At 42.0% G+C, this 20,849-nt stretch overlaps 1 protein-coding gene across 4 annotated transcripts in view; it reads left to right on the top strand.

Annotated features, from left to right (window-relative positions):
• The window catches only part of spidr (scaffold protein involved in DNA repair), an 84,845-nt gene that overhangs the window by 62,490 nt on the left and 1,506 nt on the right, over nucleotides 1-20,849 (top strand). For 3 of the 4 annotated variants that reach the window (XM_042308358.1, XM_024391386.2, XM_024391388.2), the window contains 9 exons: nucleotides 3,488-3,646; nucleotides 12,356-12,443; nucleotides 12,656-12,796; nucleotides 12,989-13,048; nucleotides 13,815-14,025; nucleotides 14,305-14,541; nucleotides 15,956-16,049; nucleotides 16,215-16,329; nucleotides 16,741-16,794. In XM_042308358.1, coding sequence (XP_042164292.1) covers nucleotides 3,488-3,646; nucleotides 12,356-12,443; nucleotides 12,656-12,796; nucleotides 12,989-13,048; nucleotides 13,815-14,025; nucleotides 14,305-14,541; nucleotides 15,956-16,049; nucleotides 16,215-16,329; nucleotides 16,741-16,794 — 1,159 coding nt within the window. The remainder of the gene's footprint in view (nucleotides 1-3,487; nucleotides 3,647-12,355; nucleotides 12,444-12,655; nucleotides 12,797-12,988; nucleotides 13,049-13,814; nucleotides 14,026-14,304; nucleotides 14,542-15,955; nucleotides 16,050-16,214; nucleotides 16,330-16,740; nucleotides 16,795-20,849) is intronic. The other variant, XM_024391387.2, reaches the window with a different exon arrangement.

The following is a 20,849-nucleotide window of genomic DNA, read 5'->3' as shown; positions in this document are numbered from 1 at the left end:
TTTTATTAATTATTAATTAATTATTAATATTAGATTTAAAACAGATAGGATTACACTCTTATAACTGAATGCAGCATAACTACGCATGGAAATTGATTACCTGATTACAGCCTGAAAGTATTCAGACCCCTTGACTTTTTCCACATTTTATTACTTTATAACCCTATTCTAAAATTTGAGATTATTTTTGTTTTAATCCATCTACACACAATTGAAAAAGCAAAAATAGTTTTTTATACTTTTTTGCAAATGTATTAAAAATAAAAAAGCAGGTAACTAAGTTTTCAGACCCGTTGCTATGAGACTCGAAATTGAGTTCAGGTGCATCCTGTTTCCATTAATCATCGTTGAGATGTTTCTACAACTTCATTGGAGTCCACCTGTGGTAAATTCAAACTGAGCAATCGGGGGAGAAGGGCTTTGGTCAAGGAGGTGACCAAGAACCCGATGGCCACTGACAGAGCTCCAGAGATCCTCTGTGGAAATGGGAGAACCTTCTAGAAGGAAAACCATCTCTGCAGCACTCCACCAATCAGGCCTTTATGGTAGAGTGGTCAGACGGAAGCCACTCCTCAGTAAAAGGCACATTGACAGCTTACTTGAAGTTTGCCAAAAGATACCTGAAGGACTCTCGGACCATGAGAAGCAAGATTCTCTGGTCTGGTGAAACCAAGATTGAAGTATTTTGCCTGAATTCCAAGCGTCACGTCTGGAGGAAACCTGGCGCCATCCCTACTGTGAAGCATGGTGGTGGCAGCATCATGCTGTGGGGATGTTTTTCAGCGGCAGGGACTGGAAGACTGGTCAGGATCGAGGGAAAGATGAACGGAGCAAAGTACAGAGAGATCCTTGATGAAAACCTGCTCCAGAGTGCTCAAGGCCTCCGACTGGAGTGAAGGTTCACCTTCCAACAGGACAACGACCCATAAGCACACAGCCAAGACAACGCAGGAGTTTCTCTGAATGTCCTTGAGTGGCCCAGCCAGAGCCTGGACTTGAATAGGATTGAAAATCTCAGGATTGATCTGAATAAAGCTGTGCAGAGATAAATGTTTTATAATTTATTTGCATTTTTTTTTTATTGTGTGTAGATTGATGAGGGGGGAAAAAACTATTTAATACATTTTAGAATAAAGCTGTAACCTAACAAAATGTGGAAAAAGTCTAGGGGTCTGAATCCTTTCTAAATGCACTGATTGATAGATGCCCAGTGTCTTAAACGGTGTTTAGTTACGATCAGTATTCCGATTAGGATAACTTTAGATTGCTTCACCCAAGAGCAGTGTTTTGGCTTGATCTGATTGACAGCAGATGATAATATTTACCACGCAAAAGTTCAATTTCTCCCCTTAGGTCATCGTTAGATAAATTACCTGACAAATTGTTTTCCCTAAAATCTGTATGTTGTTAATGGAGATACACTGAGTATATCAAACCTTTGGAACAATTTCCTAATAATGAGTCGCACCCCCCCCTTTGCCATGAGAACAGCCTCAATTCGTCAGGGCATGGACTCTACAAGGTGTCAAAAGCGTTCCACAGGGATGCTGGCTCATGTTGACTCCAATGCTTTCCACAGTTGTCAAGTTGGCTGGATGTCCATTGGGTGGTGGACCATTCTTGATACACACGGGAAACTGTTGAGCGTGAGAAACCAGCAGCGTTGCAGTTCTTGACACAAACCGGTGCGTCTGGCACCTACGACCATACCCCGTTCAAAGTCACTTTTGTCTTGCCAATTCACCCTCTGAATAGCACACACAATGCATGTCTCAATACTTTAAAATCCTTCTTGAACTTGTCTCCTCCCCTTCATCTACACTGATTTTGGAGTTGATTTAATTAACAAGTGACATAAATAAGGGATCATAGCAGTCACCGTAATTCACATGATCAGCCTTTCATGGAAAGACCAGGTGTTCTAAATGTTTTGTATGCTCTCTGTATATTGCCATGAAATGCATCATGATCCACATATTCAGACTTTTTCAGACATTCCCCATGGACCTCCCATGTATGCAGTTCCATAATTGAACTGATAACACCTTACACCTTATAGTGTAGAAGAATGTTTCTTCTTTTGATTATTGGACTCAGCCATTTTACAGCACTGTGTAAGTAGGTTATGGATTGGTAATTGTTAACAATAAAACGCTGTACTGTTCCCTAGCAACGTGGTATGATGTAGATGAAAAATAAACACAGACCAATGTTTACCAACACAGTTTATATAGCCAAGCAGGTGGCTGGAATGGAAACCAACAGACTCAAAACGTTCCTAGTGTCTGGGAAATGCAAATGCATGGTTAGCCTTGAACTTTCGTCCATTACACACCTCTCCTTCCTACTCCTCCCACTGTTTTTCCTCCCCCTCTCCTGACGGAGGGTATAGAGCACTAAGAGTCCACTCCCCCCTCTGGTATCTTTTAACTGGGGGTTATGAACAGCACTGTTTACCCTCTAAGGACTGGTACAGTACAGCGGCTGTGTCTGGACTTGAAGGGCTGACTTGAAATCCTGTCTTTTTCTGCTAACTCATTAACTCCTCCTGTTGACTCCCTCTGATATCCTGCTGTTAGTCCTAGTAACTCCTTCTGACTACTTCTAGTAACTCCTTATGATACTGGTTTTATAGCTGCACCATCGAGAGCATCCTGACGGGTTGCATCACTGCCTGGTATGGTAACTGCTCTGCCTCCGACCGCAAGGCACTACAGCCACCCTCTTCTACGCTGCTGCTACTCTGTTATTATCTATGTATAGTCACTTTAATAACTCTACCTACGTGTACATATTACCTCAATTTCCTCGACACCAGTGCCCCCGCACATTGACTCTGTTCCGGTGCCCCCTGTATATAGTCCCGCTATTGTTATTTACTGCTGCTCTTTAATTATTTGGTATTCTTATCACATACCTTTTTTAAAAACTTTTTTTTGTTGTATTTTCTTAAATCTGCATCGTTGGTTAGGGGCTTGTAAGTAAGCGTTTCACTGTTAGGTCTACACCTGTTGTATTCGGCGCATGTGACAAATACAATTTGATTTGAACTCCTTCTGATATCTCCTAGTAACTCCTTCTGCTATCTCCTAGTAATTCATTCTGCTATCTCCTTCTCTTTCTTGGTTGCTGAGAGCAGCAGAGTTCTGTGGCAGAACAGCACATCTTGTTTACTAGGCCAGGCCAACGGTTCTCAATCTCAGCAGCCAGCCTGTCAAACCAACCTCCAACACCTCAACTTTAAAATGTCAATACAAGCCCAAATCACAAAGCTTTGAGTTTGGTTCATAATGTGTGTTCAGTTAATGTTATATTCTTACACCCTCACCAACACACATTAATATACCAATACAGATTTGAAATAATAGTCAATGGACTGGCAAATGACTAACTTGTCTTGCAGCCCTCAGTTTATTTAACTAAATTCTACCTGTTTCTATGAGGCCCAGGCTGTGTGTTACGTTCTCCCTGTGTTTGTGTATTCCAGGCTGTGTGTGCTGGTCCAGGACGGCTATGGGATGTTCAGCATGGTTCAGCTCCACCCTCTGCCGTCTGAGGACCCTCTCCACCTCTACACCAGGAAGTGGGAGGGCCGGACCTGCGTCCTGCGAGCCATCAAAGTGGTGCAGCGGGTCACTCGGGAAAGGTGAGAGAGTCACACACACACACTGCAGGCCTTTCGTTTGAACTTCAACCCAGGGCTACAGACTATTGTTAGCCAGAGGTATGTATTTTCCTGTATTAAGATTAAAATTCAAATATGTATTAAGATTTTGATGATTATTCGTGAGGTTATCTGTTCTAGGTCCCGAACAAGGCCAACGTAGTCTTGGGCTTAGGCCTGAGGTTAAAGCTACAAAAACAGGTGTGAACTGTGAACGTTAGATATCTACCATTTGTGTCCCTGATATGAAATCCATGGCCAGTTTCCACTGACCTCATTTAACCTAGAGTGTATTCGGAAAGTTTTCAGGCCCCTTCACTTTTTCCACATTTTGTTACGTTACTGCCTTATTCTAAAAATTGATGAAATTATTATTTTTCCTCATCAATCTACACACAATACCCCATAATGACAAAGCGAAAACAGGTTTTTAGAAATGTTAGCAAATGTATAAAAAAATTCAAAACAGAAATACGTTATTAAGTATTAAGACTCTTTGCTATGAGACTCAAAATTTGTGTCGAATTTGTGTCCCTTAGTCGTGTACTAATCGCATTCCCATAGTCGCGCTCCCATAGTCGTGTACTATCGTGTTCCCATAGTCGTGTACTAGTCGTGTTCCCATAGTCGTGTACTAATCGCGTTCCCATAGTCGTGTACTAATCGCGTTCCCATAGTCGTGTACTAATCGTGTTCCCATAGTCGTGTACTAGTCGCGTTCCCATAGTCGTGTTCCCCATAGTCGTGTACTAATCGTGTTCCCATAGTCGTGTTCCCATAGTCGTGTTCCCATAGTCGTGTTCCCATAGTCGTGTTCCCATAGTCGTGTACTAATCGCGCTCCCATAGTCGTGTACTATCACAAAACAGCAAAGACAAGTATAATCATCCAAAAGTGAACGACAGTTCTGTAAAAGAAAAACTGGCATTTGGAAAGTTTGAGGTGAGGGAACAAGTGTGGTGGAACAAGAATTGTTAGGATTGTTAAGTATCTTGCTACAGTAGCTGGATTGAATTCTCTGTTGGCTAGCAAGATAAATGTTGAGCAACATTAGCTAATTTAGCTGATCAAATAATTTAGTTTATGGTGTGAAAATTAGTTGGCTAACAAAGTCAGTCAGACCGTTAGCTAGCTAACGTTTCAACGTCAAATCAAATGTTCTTGGTCACATACACATGGTTAGCAGATGTTATTGCGAGTGTAGCAAAATGTTTGTGCTTCTAGTTTGGACAGTGCAGCAATATCTAACAAGTAATATCTAACAATTCCACAACAACTACCTAATACACACAAAAGAATATGAACATATTAATACAGTGCCTTGCGAAAGTATTCGGCCCCCTTGAACTTTGCGACCTTTTGCCACATTTCAGGCTTTAAACATAAAGATATATAACTGTATTTTTTTGTGAAGAATCAACAACAAGTGGGACACAATCATGAAGTGGAACGACATTTATTGGATATTTCAAACAATTTTAACAAATCAAAAACTGAAAAATTGGGCGTGCAAAATTATTCAGCCCCCTTAAGTTAATACTTTGTAGCGCCACCTTTTGCTGCGATTACAGCTGTAAGTCGCTTGGGGTATGTCTCTATCAGTTTTGCACATCGAGAGACTGAATTATTTTCCCATTCCTCCTTGCAAAACAGCTCGAGCTCAGTGAGGTTGGATGGAGAGCATTTGTGAACAGCAGTTTTCAGTTCTTTCCACAGATTCTCGATTGGATTCAGGTCTGGACTTTGACTTGGCCATTCTAACACCTGGATATGTTTATTTTTGAACCATTCCATTGTAGATGTTGCTTTATGTTTTGGATCATTGTCTTGTTGGAAGACAAATCTCCGTCCCAGTCTCAGGTCTTTTGCAGACTCCATCAGGTTTTCTTCCAGAATGGTCCTGTATTGGCTCCATCCATCTTCCCATCAATTTGAACCATCTTCCCTGTCCCTGCTGAAGAAAAGCAGGCCCAAACCATGATGCTGCCACCACCATGTTTGACAGTGGGGATGGTTTGTTCAGGGTGATGAGCTGTGTTGCTTTTACACCAAACATAATGTTTTGCATTGTTGCCAAAAAGTTCAATTTTGGTTTCATCTGACCAGAGCACCTTCTTCCACATGTTTGGTGTGTCTCCCAGGTGGCTTGTGGCAAACTTTAAACGACACTTTTTATGGATATCTTTAAGAAATGTCTTTCTTCTTGCCACTCTTCCATAAAGGCCAGATTTGTGCAATATACGACTGATTGTTGTCCTATGGACAGAGTCTCCCACCTCAGCTGTAGATCTCTGCAGTTCATCCAGAGTGATCATGGGCCTCTTGGCTGCATCTCTGATCAGTCTTCTCCTTGTATGAGCTGAAAGTTTAGAGGGACGGCCAGGTCTTGGTAGATTTGCAGTGGTCTGATACTCCTTCCATTTCAATAGTATCGCTTGCACAGTGCTCCTTGGGATGTTTAAAGCTTGGGAAATCTTTTTGTATCCAAATCCGGCTTTAAACTTCTTCACAACAGTATCTCGGACCTGCCTGGTGTGTTCCTTGTTCTTCATGATGCTCTCTGCGCTTTTAACGGACCTCTGAGACTATCACAGTGCAGGTGCATTTATACGGAGACTTGATTACACACAGGTGGATTGTATTTATCATCATTAGTCATTTAGGTCAACATTGGATCATTCAGAGATCCTCACTGAACTTCTGGAGAGAGTTTGCTGCACTGAACGTAAAGGGGCTGAATAATTTTGCACGCCCAATTTTTCAGTTTTTGATTTGTTAAAAAAGTTTGAAATATCCAATAAATGTCATTCCACTTCATGATTGTGTCCCACTTGTTGTTGATTCTTCACAAAAAAAATACAGTTTTATATCTTTATGTTTGAAGCCTGAAATGTGGCAAAAGGTCGCAAAGTTCAAGGGGGCCGAATACTTTCGCAAGGCACTGTATATGGAGGAGCGATGACTTACCGGCATAGGCAAGATGCAGTAGATGGTATAAAATACAGTAAATACATATGGGATAAGTAATGCAAGACATCATTATTAAAGTGACTAGTGATCCGTTTATTAAAGTGGACAATGATTTCAAGTCTGTATGTATGCAACAGCCTCTGTGTTAGTAAAATATATCACTAGCCACTTTAAACAATGCTACCTAATATAATGTTTACATACCCTACATTATTCATCTCATATGTATACATATATACTGTACTCTATATCATCTACTGCATCCTTATGTAATACATGTATCACTAGCCACTTTAACTATGCCACTTTGTTTACATACTCATCTCATATGTATATACTGCACTCAATACCATCTACTGTATCTTGCCTATGCCGCTCTGTACCATCACTCATTCATATATCTTTACGTACATATTCTTTATCCCCTTACACTTGTGTCTATAAGGTAGTAGTTTTGGAATTGTTAGCTAGATTACTTGTTGGTTATTACTGCATTGTCGGAACTAGAAGCACAAGCATTTCGCTACACTCGCACTAACATCTGCTAACCATGTGTATGTGACAAATAAAATTTGATTGGATTTGATGGCTGTTTAACAGTCTGATGCCCTTGAAGTAGAAGCTGTTTTTCTGTCTCCCGGTCCCAGCTTTGATGCACCTGTACTGACCTCACCTTCTGGATGGTAATTACGGGGTGAACAGGCACGGGCTTGGGTGGTTTTTGTCCTTGATGGTCTTTTTGGCTCTGGTACTGTAGGTGTCCTGGAAGGCAGGTAGTTTGCCCCTGGTGATGCGTTGTGCAGACCGCACCACCCTCTGGAGAGCCCTGCGGTTGTGGGCTGTGCAGTTGCCGTATCAGGTGGTGATAAAAAAAACAATCAATCAAATGTATTTATAAAGCCCTTTTTACATCAGCCGATGTCACAAAGTGCTAAACAGAAACCCAGCCTAAAACAGCAAGCAATGCAGATGTAGAAGCATGGTAGCTAGGGAAAACTCTGTAGAAAGGCCAGAACCTAGGAAGAAACCTAGAGAGGAACTAGGCTCTGGGGGGTGGCCTGTCCTCTTCTGGCTGTGCCGGGTGGAGATTATAACAGAATATGGCCAAGATGTTAAAACATTCATAGATGACCAGCTGGGTCAGATAATAATAATCACATTGGTTGTAGAGGGTGCAACAGGTCAATACCTCAGGAGTAAATGTCTGTTGGCTTTTCATAGCCGAGCATTCAGAGGTTGAGACAGCAGATGCGTTAGAGAGAGACTCCAAAACAGCAGGTCCGGGACAAGGTTGCACGTCCAGTGAACAGGTCAGGGTTCCATAGCCGCAGGCAGGAGAATTGAAATTGGAGGAGCAGCATGACCAGGTGGACTGGGGACTGGCAGCAAGGTTATCAGGCCAGGTAGTCCTGAGGCATTGTCCTAGGGCTCAGGTCCTCCAAGAAAGAGAGAATTAGAGGGAGCATACTTAAGTTCACACAGGACACCGGATAAGACAGGAGAAATACTCCAGATATAACAGACTGACCGTAGCCCTCCGACACAAACTATTGCAGTATAAATACTGGAGGCTGAGACAGGAAGGGTCGGGAGACACTGGCCTGTCCGATGACTGGGCCAAACAGGCAGGATATGACCCCACCCACTTTGCCAAAGCACAGCCCCCACACCACTAGGGGGTTATCTTCAACCACCAACCTACTACCCTGAGACAAGGCCGAGTATAACCCACAAAGATCTCCCCCACAGCACCAGCCCGAGGTGGGCGCCAACCCGGACAGGAAGATCACGTCAGTGACTCAACCCACTCAAGTTACGCACCCCTCCTAGGGGGGAAGGGTCCCAAAACATATCTGCAGCATTTAAGGTCCCCAAGGACACAGTGGCCTCCATCATTCTTAAATGGAAGAAGTTTAGAACTACCAAGACTCTTCTTAGAGCTTGCTGCCCGGCCAAACTGAGAAATGGGGGGAGAAGGGCCTTGGTCAGGAAGGTTACCAAGAACCCGATGGTCACTGACAGAGCTCCAGAGTTCCTCTGTGGAGATGGGAGAACCTTCCAGAAGGAAAACCATCTCTGCAGCACTCCACCAATCAGGCCTTTATGGTAGAGTGGCCAGACGGAAGCCACTCCTCAGTAAAAGGCACACGACAGCCCGCTTAGAGATTGCCAAAAGGAACGTAAAAGGCTCTCAGACCATGAGAAACAAGACTCTGGTCTGATGAAACCAAGAATGAACTCTTTGGCCTGAATGCCAAGTGTCACGTCTGGAGGAAACCTGACACCATCCCTAAGGTGAAGCATGGTGGTGGCAGCACATGCTGTGGGGATGTTTTTCAGCTGCAATGACTGGGAGACTAGTAAGGATCAAGGGAAAGATGAAGGGAGCAAAGTACAGAGCGATCCTTAGGATCTCAGACTGAGTTTAGGATCTCAGACTGTGATGAAGGTTCACCTTCCAACAGGCAGCGACCTTAAGCACACAGCCAAGACAACACAGGAGTGGCTTCAGGACAAGTCTTTGAATGCCCTTGAGCGACCCAGTCAGAGCCTTGCCTTGAACCTGATCGAAATCTCTGGAGAGACCTGAAAAAAGCTGTGCAGCGACGCTCCCAATCCAACCTGACAGAGCTTGAGAGGATCTGCAGAGAAGCATGGGAGAAACTCCCCAAGTACAGGTGTGCCATGCTTATAGCATCATACCCAAGCAGCTCAAGCTGCTTCAACAAAGTACATAGTTAAGCGTCTGAATACTTATGTAAAGTAAAGATATTTCAGTTTTTGTATTTTTTTTGTTGTCATTATGGGGTGTTGTGTGTAGGGGGAAAAAACGATGTAATCCATTTTAGAATAAGTCTGTAACATAGCAAAATGTGGAAAAAGTGGAGGGGTCTAAATACCTTCCGAATACACTCTAACTCCCATAACTTTCCAACCTGAGTTCAAGATGGCCACCCGCTGATCATCCTGCCATATCACTGTCCCATGTTTACATGTAAAGTGATACATCATTGGTGCTCGCACTGGACCTATGATTTACTTTCTACAGTCAGGAGCTCAGATTAGAAACATTTTGGAGAACTGGTGTGGGGACATTTAGAGGAGGGGTTAGTGTGTTTACGGCTTCATTTATGCCAAAAAGCATCCCATAATGTGTTGGTGGGGAGGCGGGGGTTGTTGTCTACAGTCCGCCATGATGGATATATCCCCTTCAAGAGCAAGCACCTCTATGCCCTATGCACTTGAGGTCAAGGTGGTGCGATAACTATATTACTTACACCTGTAAAATCCTCTGATTTCCTGAAGTGCGTAGTTTAGGTGTCAATTTGGGATTGGTCCAAACGCATGTAGCCACCATCTTATACTCTTATCTTAAACAAAACATTCCTGCCATATCAGGGCTCTACACTGACTTTTAAATTTTTTTTTTTTTTTTAACAAGGAACACTTATGCGGCTAAGTTGAAAAATGTAGGCGCACACAAAGAAATATAGGAGCACAATGAAAAATATTTGAGGTATTAAAGCTAGAATCCTTTGTTTTTCTTGGCGGACTGGGGCTCCTAAATTGAAATTCCAGGTAGCACTGTGGAACCCTGCATATACAGTAGCTGGGGCTTGATCTTTTAATAAGCCTTTATCAAAGCTTTAAACAAGTGTTTTTGATGTGTTGGCACTTAAGAATCTCAATTTGAATCATCATTAAATCGTCAATTAGATCATGTTACTGTAATCATGTCAAATCAGTTTTTGATAAATGTTAGTGTTGTAACTGAGTCCTTGACTCCCTCTTCAGTACTCACATACTACTGTACTTAAACAGCATTCTTCAGTAGGCAAACCAGCCCACTTGTACAATGTTACAATAAAGGTCTCAGTAACAAAGTCAGTGTTGTGTGAGGTGAGCTCATTCTTCATCCTGACCTGTTGGACCAGCCCGGGGTGCAGAGCCAGTTCTGTACATAGACACCCTGTGGAACCGGTTTTTAACAACCAATGAGGCAGACTGAGTTAACAGCACCAAAGAGGAGGAATAGAAATGACATCAACCCAACCTCTCACACACACACACACACACACACACACACACACACACACACACATACAATGACTAACTGGTGGCCCTGAACTCAAGGACAGGTTTAATTTATTTTGTTTCTGGGCATTTAGGTTGGGGTTGAAGCATCGCTATTTTCGGTCTTCCTCTGTTGGTCCCCTAGTTGGATTTTCTAGACGGGGCACCTCAAAGCAACACCCAGGCCCTCAGGTGTCAAAATTGTCAGTTGAAACCAACAATTGAAACCAATAGAAGCCAGACTTGTTTTTGTGTGTGATTTACATAGCGCAAGTGAAAAGATGCTTTGGTGATGAAATTTCACGTCATTATGTTATAAAATACATTTTACCAAGACAAATATGATTCTTCATGTTCTGAATCGTTCAGTGGGGTCTTTCTCTAACATGTCATTAACATTAAATCCAAGAAGTCGGATTTCGTAACATAATACATCCGATAACAAGTACTGGGCTCTGTTGCCCCGAACTGAATGAATTGTTAAAGGTTTTGACAATAAAAGTCTTGTGGTACGCTCAGTGCTCCATTGACATTTCAGAGATACGCTTGTTTTTGTGAGAAGTCTTTTAAAACTGTTACATTAATATGAAAAGCTTATACTAAAATATGAAACTGTTTAGTGTCACGTCTCAAAATCGATATCTATCTCACCTCTATGTGGTTTTATGTCCTCCGGATTTGAGAAGAAAGACAAGTTCAACGGTGAGCCTGTCAGTCTAAATTCTGTGCTAGCTGACACAATGCTATTTTCCAGATTTATTAACACTTTTTTTTCCCTCTGGCCTCCATTGATTTAGTCACTCTAATTTTGGCCAGGGTAGTAACTACAATAACTTTTGAATGGATTATGATCGAGACATAAGGTTGGGACCATTCATTTTCTTAGAAGAGTATCTACACAATTAAAATGATTTTACTCATTGGTCTAAATATGTGTTTTTGATTGGACACCCTACATAAGGTGTTTGCTCGGTTAAATGTTTTGGTGTGTGTAAGAAATGTTTTCTTCACATACACAGTTTACAGTGGGTATGAAAGGTGCAGCGAAATGCTTATGTAATAGCTCCCTCAACAATGCAGTACATTAATCAATAATAGAGATGAAAAGAGTCACAATAACAAGTAGTAGAAGTAATAGACAAATTAAATTGGTATGCATAGTAATAATGGGCTGTATTTACACTGTATTTACAAATATAAAGTGGGTAGTGGAATCAATAGTATATAAAAGAACAGCAGCAGTGTGAGTTCTGAGTGGGTGTGCGTTTGTTTATGGTTGTTTGTGTGTAAGGGTTGGATGTGTGAGTAGTCTGTGCAAATCATCTCTAAGGTGCATATAGGCTCTCTGCAAAAAGTCTTTATGCTGCAGGTCTATGCAGGGAGACGGCTAGGCTTGTCTTTTCAGCAGTCAGATTGCTAGTGATAAAGAGGTGCGAGAGAGCGCGAGAGTGTGTCTCTCGCACCAGTCTCGGCATGTTTTCTGTTGATTCGGTGAAAGCTAAAAAGTGCCCTGTCTTAACAGATCTGTCATTCCGTAAAAGGGAAACCAACTGATATTGTTGCACCTCCCTCTCTGTATACCCTGTCGTTCACTGTCTTTTCCCTTTCCAACCCCTCTCTCACTTTCTTCTGCTCTCGCTCTCACAGGTGGACCAGACTCTTCAGCCTGATAGACAGCCTCTGGCCACCAGTGATGCCTTTCAAAGTACTTGGAGAAAACCAGAGCTGTCAAGGTGTAGGTTATTCAATATTCCGTTGTGAATCATATCCTGCCTTTTCCCGCAATTGAAACTCAATTACGTGAACAATGTATATACAGTATTTCCATTTGATATTGAGAACCCATGTTATTATAGTTAATTTATGTTAGAATAAGAAACTGGCTATGAATACTGCCTGCACGTAGTGGATTATAATCTTGATTCTGTGTGTTTGTTTTGTTTGTAGGACAGCAGACACAAAGGCCCAGCCCCAAGCTTCTGTTACCTGCTGTCAGGCCAAGAGGGCTCTGTGGAGCCTGTAGAGGGACAGCCTTTATCCTCTCTATACCTGCCTCCTACAGAACAAACCCTCAGAGACATACTGCAGGTAACTAGTGACGCACAGAGAGAGAGAGGGCGAGAACTGAATTCTAACTCTCTGTTTACCTCCCCAACTATTCCTCAAAACATTTGAGTTGTTGAGACCAGATGACACATTTTTCCTTCGCTTTGACTTTGTTGAGCCAGTGGCAATCGATCAAATATGAATTGTAGTAACGGCCTGTCACATCTATTTCAGTGTGAGCTCAACAGCCATCGTTGTAGCTTTGTCGCCACTGTCATCTACAAGAGAACGCAGGTACTTTCAAATGCATCCTTGGATTTCAATGAGAATGTATAGTCTGACTGAGAAACTGTTATCTGTATCTTATCTTATTAGAGACGGGTAGATTTAACACAACATATTTAAAGAGTTGACAGGAACATGATCACATCCTGCTGTGGTGGACAGTGGGGAATCATTAGAACTTGCTGTGTTGACAAGACGAGGCAAACTGCCTTCACCATCTGTATGCATGTTAACCTACATTATCTACCAGTTTTTTTTACTGTTGATCAGTGAAACCTTTACACTTTGACCACCGGGAAGGAGATAACAGGCCCAGAACAGAGCGTGTGGCGAAGTCCAATGCTTTTTGTCTATACCACTCTGCTTTTCATGTCAGTCATCAAATGGATGATTCCGAGCAACCAGACTGAGCCAACAGAGACTCATGCTTTTTGTTTGATGCACATACAGATACAGACAGAAAGGTGTTTATTCACTAAGACACTTAGAATTTAGAAAGTAAGCTCATAGTCTCCCACACCATTTTTCTCTCTCCCTCTCTCTCTCTCTCTCTCTCTCTCTCTCTCTCTCTCTCTCTCTCTCTCTCTCTCTCTCGTTGTCTCACACTCTCTCATTGTCTCTCTTTCTCGCGTTGTCTCTCTCGCGCCTTGTCTCTCTAATAATCTACACTAACGACTGATTCCCTCTTTCTCTTCCTCTCTTTATTATCATCTTGGTCGATATGAATGATAGCCCCCACCAACTCTGTCTGTCCCCCCATCTCTCTCCCCTCCAGTCTCAGAGTAGTGATCAGAGCCCAGGGGAGGTTTGGCTGGTGGTGACTGACCCCAGTTTGCAGGAGGAGCAGCAGTCCGATGGGCCACCATGCAGACGAACGCTGGCTGTGTGTGTGACCACTTCCTGTGTGCTCACTTCCTCTGTCGCCAAGGCAATAAGCACCCCCGGCACCTTCCGCTTGTCATTCAGGGACGCAGTCAGAGAGCATGGTACTGTTTTACTGCAATATCATGGCTACTACCCAAATGGCACCCTATTCCCTATGTAGTGCACTTCATATGGAATAGGGTTCCATTTGGGACACATACATGGTGTTATTCATCTAGTCTGTCACTATATAGTGTATATTGCATTAGCCACTATGTATTGTATACTGTAGGACATCTGAAGTCACATGGCTACTGCTTCCCCAAAACTTAATAATGAAAGCACCTCCAATGTCAGGTCAAACTACTGTTTTATGAAGCTATGGAATGATTTCTCTCCAGGTGGGATCCTGTGTGTGGAGCAGTCAGTTGTGCAGCTGCGGCCTCTGGTATCAGTGTGCTGCCCACATACCGAGAGCACGCTGGGCCCAGGGTCTCTGTCATTGTCCCAGGCAAAGCCCTTACCTCAGCCCCTACCTCAATCCCAGCCCAATGTCCTTCCTCAGGCTTTACCACAACATGTGACGCTGGATCCCCTGGGTCCGGAAACACCACCCAACTCCCTCTGCACATTCTCGGGTCAGTCACGCTCTCCTCTTTGATCAATTATTTTTCAGGGTTAGCCCGGATAATTGTTTTATTGGAGGGACAGACAAACGGTTTTGAGTGTGTTGTGGCTGTTGCCTGTTTGTATTTGTTACTTTGTGCGAGACAGAGAGGCCTTCTTGTGTTTAGTCGAAGGCATTGTGTTCTTCCACTCTCATTCACAGTTTCCCTCAAGTGGTTGAGCCACTGGTTGTGACAACCTTTGAAGGCCCACCAATGCAACTAGCTGTGGACTATCTATCTGTAATCAAGTGATGATACTGTTATCCTAAATTCAATGATAATGGTATGAATCTGATTAAGGGATCCAATCAAACTACAGAGCCCTTAAGCCCTTAAGATACTGGCACAAAATGCATTCACTGTCTGTCTACAGTCTATTTTATATGCAACTCAGGGAATCTTGAGTAAGTCACGATAAGTTGCATCTGTTAGCACCCTGTGTCACAGGAGAGATCAAAGGTGAAACTGTGAACCCTTTGGATTAGTTCAGGTCTCTCTCACTCGTCTTCCATGTTGGATCAGCTGGCTGAATAAAACAAACACCAATGCCAGATTCACACTAACCCGAATGCTGTGCTGAACCTGTGCTTTGCTGGCTCAGATAGTTTATTTTCAAATTGTCATTTCCAGCACGGCTCCAGACGCTATGGTAGATGCATAACCAGGCCAGCACGGTACAGTTGTGCTTGGCTCTGTAGTGTAGAATAGGGTATTTTTTCTCTATTTTTTAAAAAACCTTTATTTAACTAGGCAAGTCAGTTAAGAACAAGTTCTTGTTTTCAATGACGGCCTAGGAACCATGGGTTAACTGCCTTGTTCAGGAGCAGAACGACAGAGTTGTACCTTGTCAGCTCGGGGATTTGATCTTGCAACCTTTCGGTTACTAGTCCAACGCTCTAACCACTAGGCTACCTGCCATATAATGTGTCTTTATCTGCACTCGTAAGCAAGTTCTAACTTATGGCAGTTTGCCTGGCTCTGTGTGAAGGCAGAATTTTTATTTTTATTGGTTGGTAAATATATATATTTTACATAAGCTGTGTGTTGGGGGGGGGGCATATCTCTAGTTGTTAACTATGATTGTGTCAGTTCTTTAAGGGAGTAAACACTTGCTATCCATTTCAACGCACAGATAAGAATATCTGGGGCTGCAAACTTGATTTGTTTTCCCTTTGACCCTAAAATGTCATTCTTATCTTCTTACTGAGCTTGTTTTATCTTTCCTTTTTTAATCCATACCACAGTGACCTCAAGAATATTGATACAATTGTTACACTGCTCAGTCCCAGTTTCCACCCATGTTGCTTGCCAGTTTAGTCAGTGTGGTGCCCTAGAGAGGTTTGTTTCTCTGGCTAGTGCTGATGGTTGTGTTGGTGATTTGTAGGTGTGATAGTTGGTGTGGATGAGGACACGGCCTACTCCTGGCCAGTCTGCAGCCTGTGTGGGAGCGACCGCTTGGAGATGGCACCCCAAAAGCCGTAAGTCTTCAATTCACCTGCTGATGACCTATAGGGGATAAGCCTAATTAACTGATTGAATCTTATTGGTTTACCAATAGAATAACTTCATTTTTTCACAAAGGGAACTTGTGTATTGTGGTTAAAATGTGATGTCAGTATCTGCATTATGTCTGTTGTCCCCAGTCAAGCATTCCTTTGTGTTGCTTGTGATTCACTGGTTGACCAACCAACCATGAACATGCAGCTTGAAGTGTTCATGAATTGTTCTACACTGAGAGACTTCACTGTGAAAGTAAAGGTGAGACAAGATTTTGAGTTTAGGTTGTGTGTTGGCAAATGTCTGTGTTTGCAATGTGTGACATAGCAGTGCATAAGTATAAAGTAATATAAAGGGAAGGTTGATCTAATCTTAATCAAGATGTGGTCTCAGATCTTTTCACTTGAAGTGTATACCAATAGTTCTGTATTTTCTTAGTGTCACTGTCAAATATAGTCTTAGATTGTATCATTAATGGAAACATGAAACTGTTGAAAACGCTTTGACAAAGTCAATGCTCATAACCCCTTATTATGTTATTATAAGGTATGTGCTGTAATGTAATATGACATAATTGAATAAAACCGCTAATGTGAAGAAGCTTAGTTTGACAGTCCAATCCAGACCATTTATTCAACAAGTATGGTGACTATTCTCTCTACTGTTTTCTAGCTCCAGCAGAGCACCATCATGTCTGTGTTGAACTGTGCAGCCTCTGGCCATGAGGTGAGCTCTCTCTCTTTCTCACATGTTATGTAATACGCTGTACCTGCCTTTTTATGCAGACAGTACTTACCTCTCAGTTTAGTGCATCGATATAGCATTTTGATCCTCCTATGCGTCAGACTGTCAGTATGTTTGCTGAAAGTGACATCATTGTCATCTGTCTGATATCCCATAGTTAGACTGTGTTAAGGGAGCTGTTTAGAACAATGGCAGGACTTACTCACACAGATCAATACTGTAAGAAGAGCCAAATGATACTAGTATCGCTGGAGTTGGATCTATATTTCCTTCTAATCTACAAACACTGGTATCACCACATGCCACCATCAAAGCCAAATATCTAAATATAAGGCTCTGACATCTAAATATATGGCTCTGACCACCATATACAGTGCATTTGTAAAGTATTCAGACCCCTTCCCCTTTTCCATATTTTGTAACGTTACAGCCTTATTCTAAAACTGATTCGATAAATAAAAATCCTCATCAATCTACACAAAATACCCCATAATGACAATGTGAAAACAGATTTTTAGAAATGTTTGCAAATGTATTAAAAATTATAAACAGAAATACCTTATTTGCATACAGTACCATCCCAAAGTTTGGACACACCTACTCAAGGGTTTTTCTTTATTTTTTAACATTTTCTACATTGTAGAATAATAGTGAGACATCAAAACTAACGCATATGGAATCATGTAGTAACCAAATAAGTGTTAAACAAATCCAAATATATGTCATATTTGAGATTCTTCAAAATAGCCACACTTTGCCTTGATGACAGCTTTGCGCACTCTCGCCATTCTCTCAACCAGCTTCATGAGGTAGTCATCTGGAATGCATTTCAATTAACAGGTGTGCCTGGTTAAAAGTTCATTTGTGCAATTTATTTCCTTCTTATTGCGTGAGCCAATCAGTTGTGTTGTGACAAGGTAGGGTTGGTATACAGAAGATAGCCCTATATGGTAAAGGACCAAGGCCATATTATGGCAAGAACCGCTCAAATAAGCAAAGAGAAACGACAATCCATTACTTTAAGACATGAAGGTCAGTAAATCCGGAACCTTTCAAGAACTTTGAAAGTTTCTTCAAGTACAGTCGCAAAAACCATCGAGCTATGATGAAACTGGCTCTCGTGATGACCGCCACAGGAAAGGAAGACCTAGAGTTACCTCTGCTGCAGAGGATAAGTTCATTAGAGTTAACTGCACCTCAGACTTCATCCCAAATAAATACTTCACAGAGTTCAAGTAACAGACACATCTCAACATCAACTGTTCAGAGGAGACTGTGTGAATCAGGCCTTCATGGCCAAATTGCTGCAAAGAAACCACTACTAAGGAAACCAATAAGAAGACGAGACTTGCTTGGGCCAAGAAACATGAGCAATGGACATTAGACCAGTGGAAATCTGTATTTTGGTCTGATGAGTCCAAATATCACCCCCTCCCTTGTCACAACACAACTGATTGGCTCACACATTAAGAATGAAAGAAATTGCACAAATTAACTTAATTAACTTTGTTAAGCTGATTGTGAGAATGCCAAGACTGTGCGCAAAGCTGTCACCAAGGCAAAGGGTGGCAACTTTGAAGAATCTCAAATCTAAAATATATTTTGATATGTTTAACACGTTTTTGGTTACTACATGATTCCATATGTGTTACTTCATAATTGTGATGTCTTCACTACTATTCTACTATGTTGAAAATAGTACAAATAAATGAACTAAACGAGTAGGTGTGTCTAAACTTTTGACTGGTACTGTAAGTATTCAGACCCTTAGCTATATGACTTGAAATTGAGCTTAGGTACATCCTGTTTCCATTGATCATCCTTGATGTTTCTACAACTTGATTGGAGTCCACCTGTGTTAAATTAAATTGATTGGTCATGATTTGGAAAGGCATACACTTGTTTACATAAGGTCCCATAGTTGACAGTGCATGTCAGAGCAAAAACCAAGCCATGAGGTCAAAGGAATTGTCCATAGAACTCTGAGACAGAATTGTGTCAAGGCATAGATCTGGGGAAGGGTACCAAAACATTTGTGCAGCATTGAAGGTCCCAAGAACACAGTGCCCTTCATCATTCTTAAATGGAAGAAGTTCGGAACCACCAAGTCTCTTCCTAGAGCTGGCTGCCTGAACAAACTGAGCAATCGGGGAGTTGATCAATAACCTGATGTTCACTCTGACAGAGCTCCAGAGTTCCTTTGTGGAGATGGTAGTACCTTCCAGAAGGAAAACCATCTCTGCAGCACTCCACCAATCAAGCCTTTATGGTAGAGCGGCCAGACGGATGCCACTCCTCAGTAAAAGGCACATGACAGCCCGCTTGGAGCTTGCCAAAGGGCATCTAACCATGCGAAACAAGATTCTCTGGTCTGATGAAACCAAGATTTAGCTCTTTGGCCTGAATGCCAAACGTCACGTCTGGAGGAAACCTGGCGCCATCCCTACGGTGAAGCATGGTGGTGGCAGCATCATGCTGTGGCGATGTTTTTCAGTGGCAGGGACTGGAAGACTAGTCTGGATTGAGGGAAAGATGAACAGAGCAAAGTACAGAGAGAACCTTGATGAAAACCTGCTCCAGCGCGCTCAGGACCTCAGACTGGGGTGAAGGTTTGCCTTCCAACAAGACAACGACCCTTGGCACACAGTCAAGAAAACACAGGACTGGCTTTGGGACAAGTTTCTGAATGTCCTTGAGTGGCCCAGCCAGAGCCCGAACATGAACCCGATCGAACATCTCTGAAGAGACCTGAAAATTAGCTGTGTAACGGCGCTCCCCATCCAGCCTGACAGAGCTTGAAAGGATCTGCAGAGAAGAATGGGAGAAACTCTCCAAATACTGGTGTGTCAAGCTTGTAGCGTCATACCCAAGAAGACTCAAGGCTGTGATCTCTGCCAAAGGTGCCTTAAGAAAGTACTCAGTAAAGGGTCAGAACACTTATGTAAACGTGATATTTTTTTAATATATATTTTTTTAAATAAATGAGCAAAAATGTCAACCTTATTTTTGTTTGTCATTATGGGGTATTGTGTGTTGATTGATGAGGGGGGAAAACGATTTAATCTATTTTAGGAAAAGGCTGTAACGTAACAAAATATGGAAAAAGTCTAGGGACCTGAATACTCTCTGAATGCACTGTATCATCCAGCATTCTAGAATGGATATTGTTGAAAACCTGGCTTACATCCATTATTGAGAACCAGGGCAAACCAACAATCCAGGTTAATTGAGGTGGATTAGCTCCACATACCCAATACAAATATTTTCTATTGAGTTTTTGCACTGGATGCCCCCCCAATCTAATAACAATATATTGTCATTATAAAGGATATTATAGAGTGTAACTAACTTTTGACGCTTAGCTTAGCTCCAACTTTTGTTCTCATTGAGCATGTCTAACTTGTGTTTTTACAGTTGAAGTCCGCAGTTTACATACACATAGGTTACGCTCTTCTTGACATTTATGTTGCCTATTTGTATAGCTTCACAGTGTTTATTGAATGTTATTAGGTAACATGTTTATTGTTAGCATGAGTGCTAGTTGTGACTCGGGTTACTACAGTTGAAGTCGGAAGTTTACATACACTTAGGTTGGAGTCATTTAAACTAGTTTTTCAAACACTCCACAAATGTCTTGTTAACATTATAGTTTTGGCCAGTCGGTTAGGACATCTACTTTGTGCATGACACAAGTCATTTTTCCAACAATTGTTTACAGACAGATTATTTCACTTATAATTCACTGTATCACAATTCCAGTGGGTCAGAAGTACATACACAAAGTTGACTGTGCTTTTATACAGCTTGGAAAATTCCAGAAAATGATGTCATGGCTTTAGAAGCTTCTGATAGGCTAATTGACATAATTTGAGTCAATGGGACAACACCATGGGACCACGCAGCCGTCATACCGCTCAGGAAGAAGACGTGTTCTGTCTCCTAGAGATTAATGTACTTTGGTGCGAAAAGTGAAAATCAATCCCAGAACAACAGCAAAGGTCATTGTGAAGATACTGAAGGAAACAGGTACAAAAGTA

This window comes from Oncorhynchus tshawytscha, linkage group LG28 (genome assembly GCF_018296145.1).
Source record: "Oncorhynchus tshawytscha isolate Ot180627B linkage group LG28, Otsh_v2.0, whole genome shotgun sequence".
Classification (NCBI taxonomy): Eukaryota; Metazoa; Chordata; class Actinopteri; order Salmoniformes; family Salmonidae; genus Oncorhynchus; species Oncorhynchus tshawytscha.
This window is presented reverse-complemented; position numbering and strand designations above follow the sequence as displayed.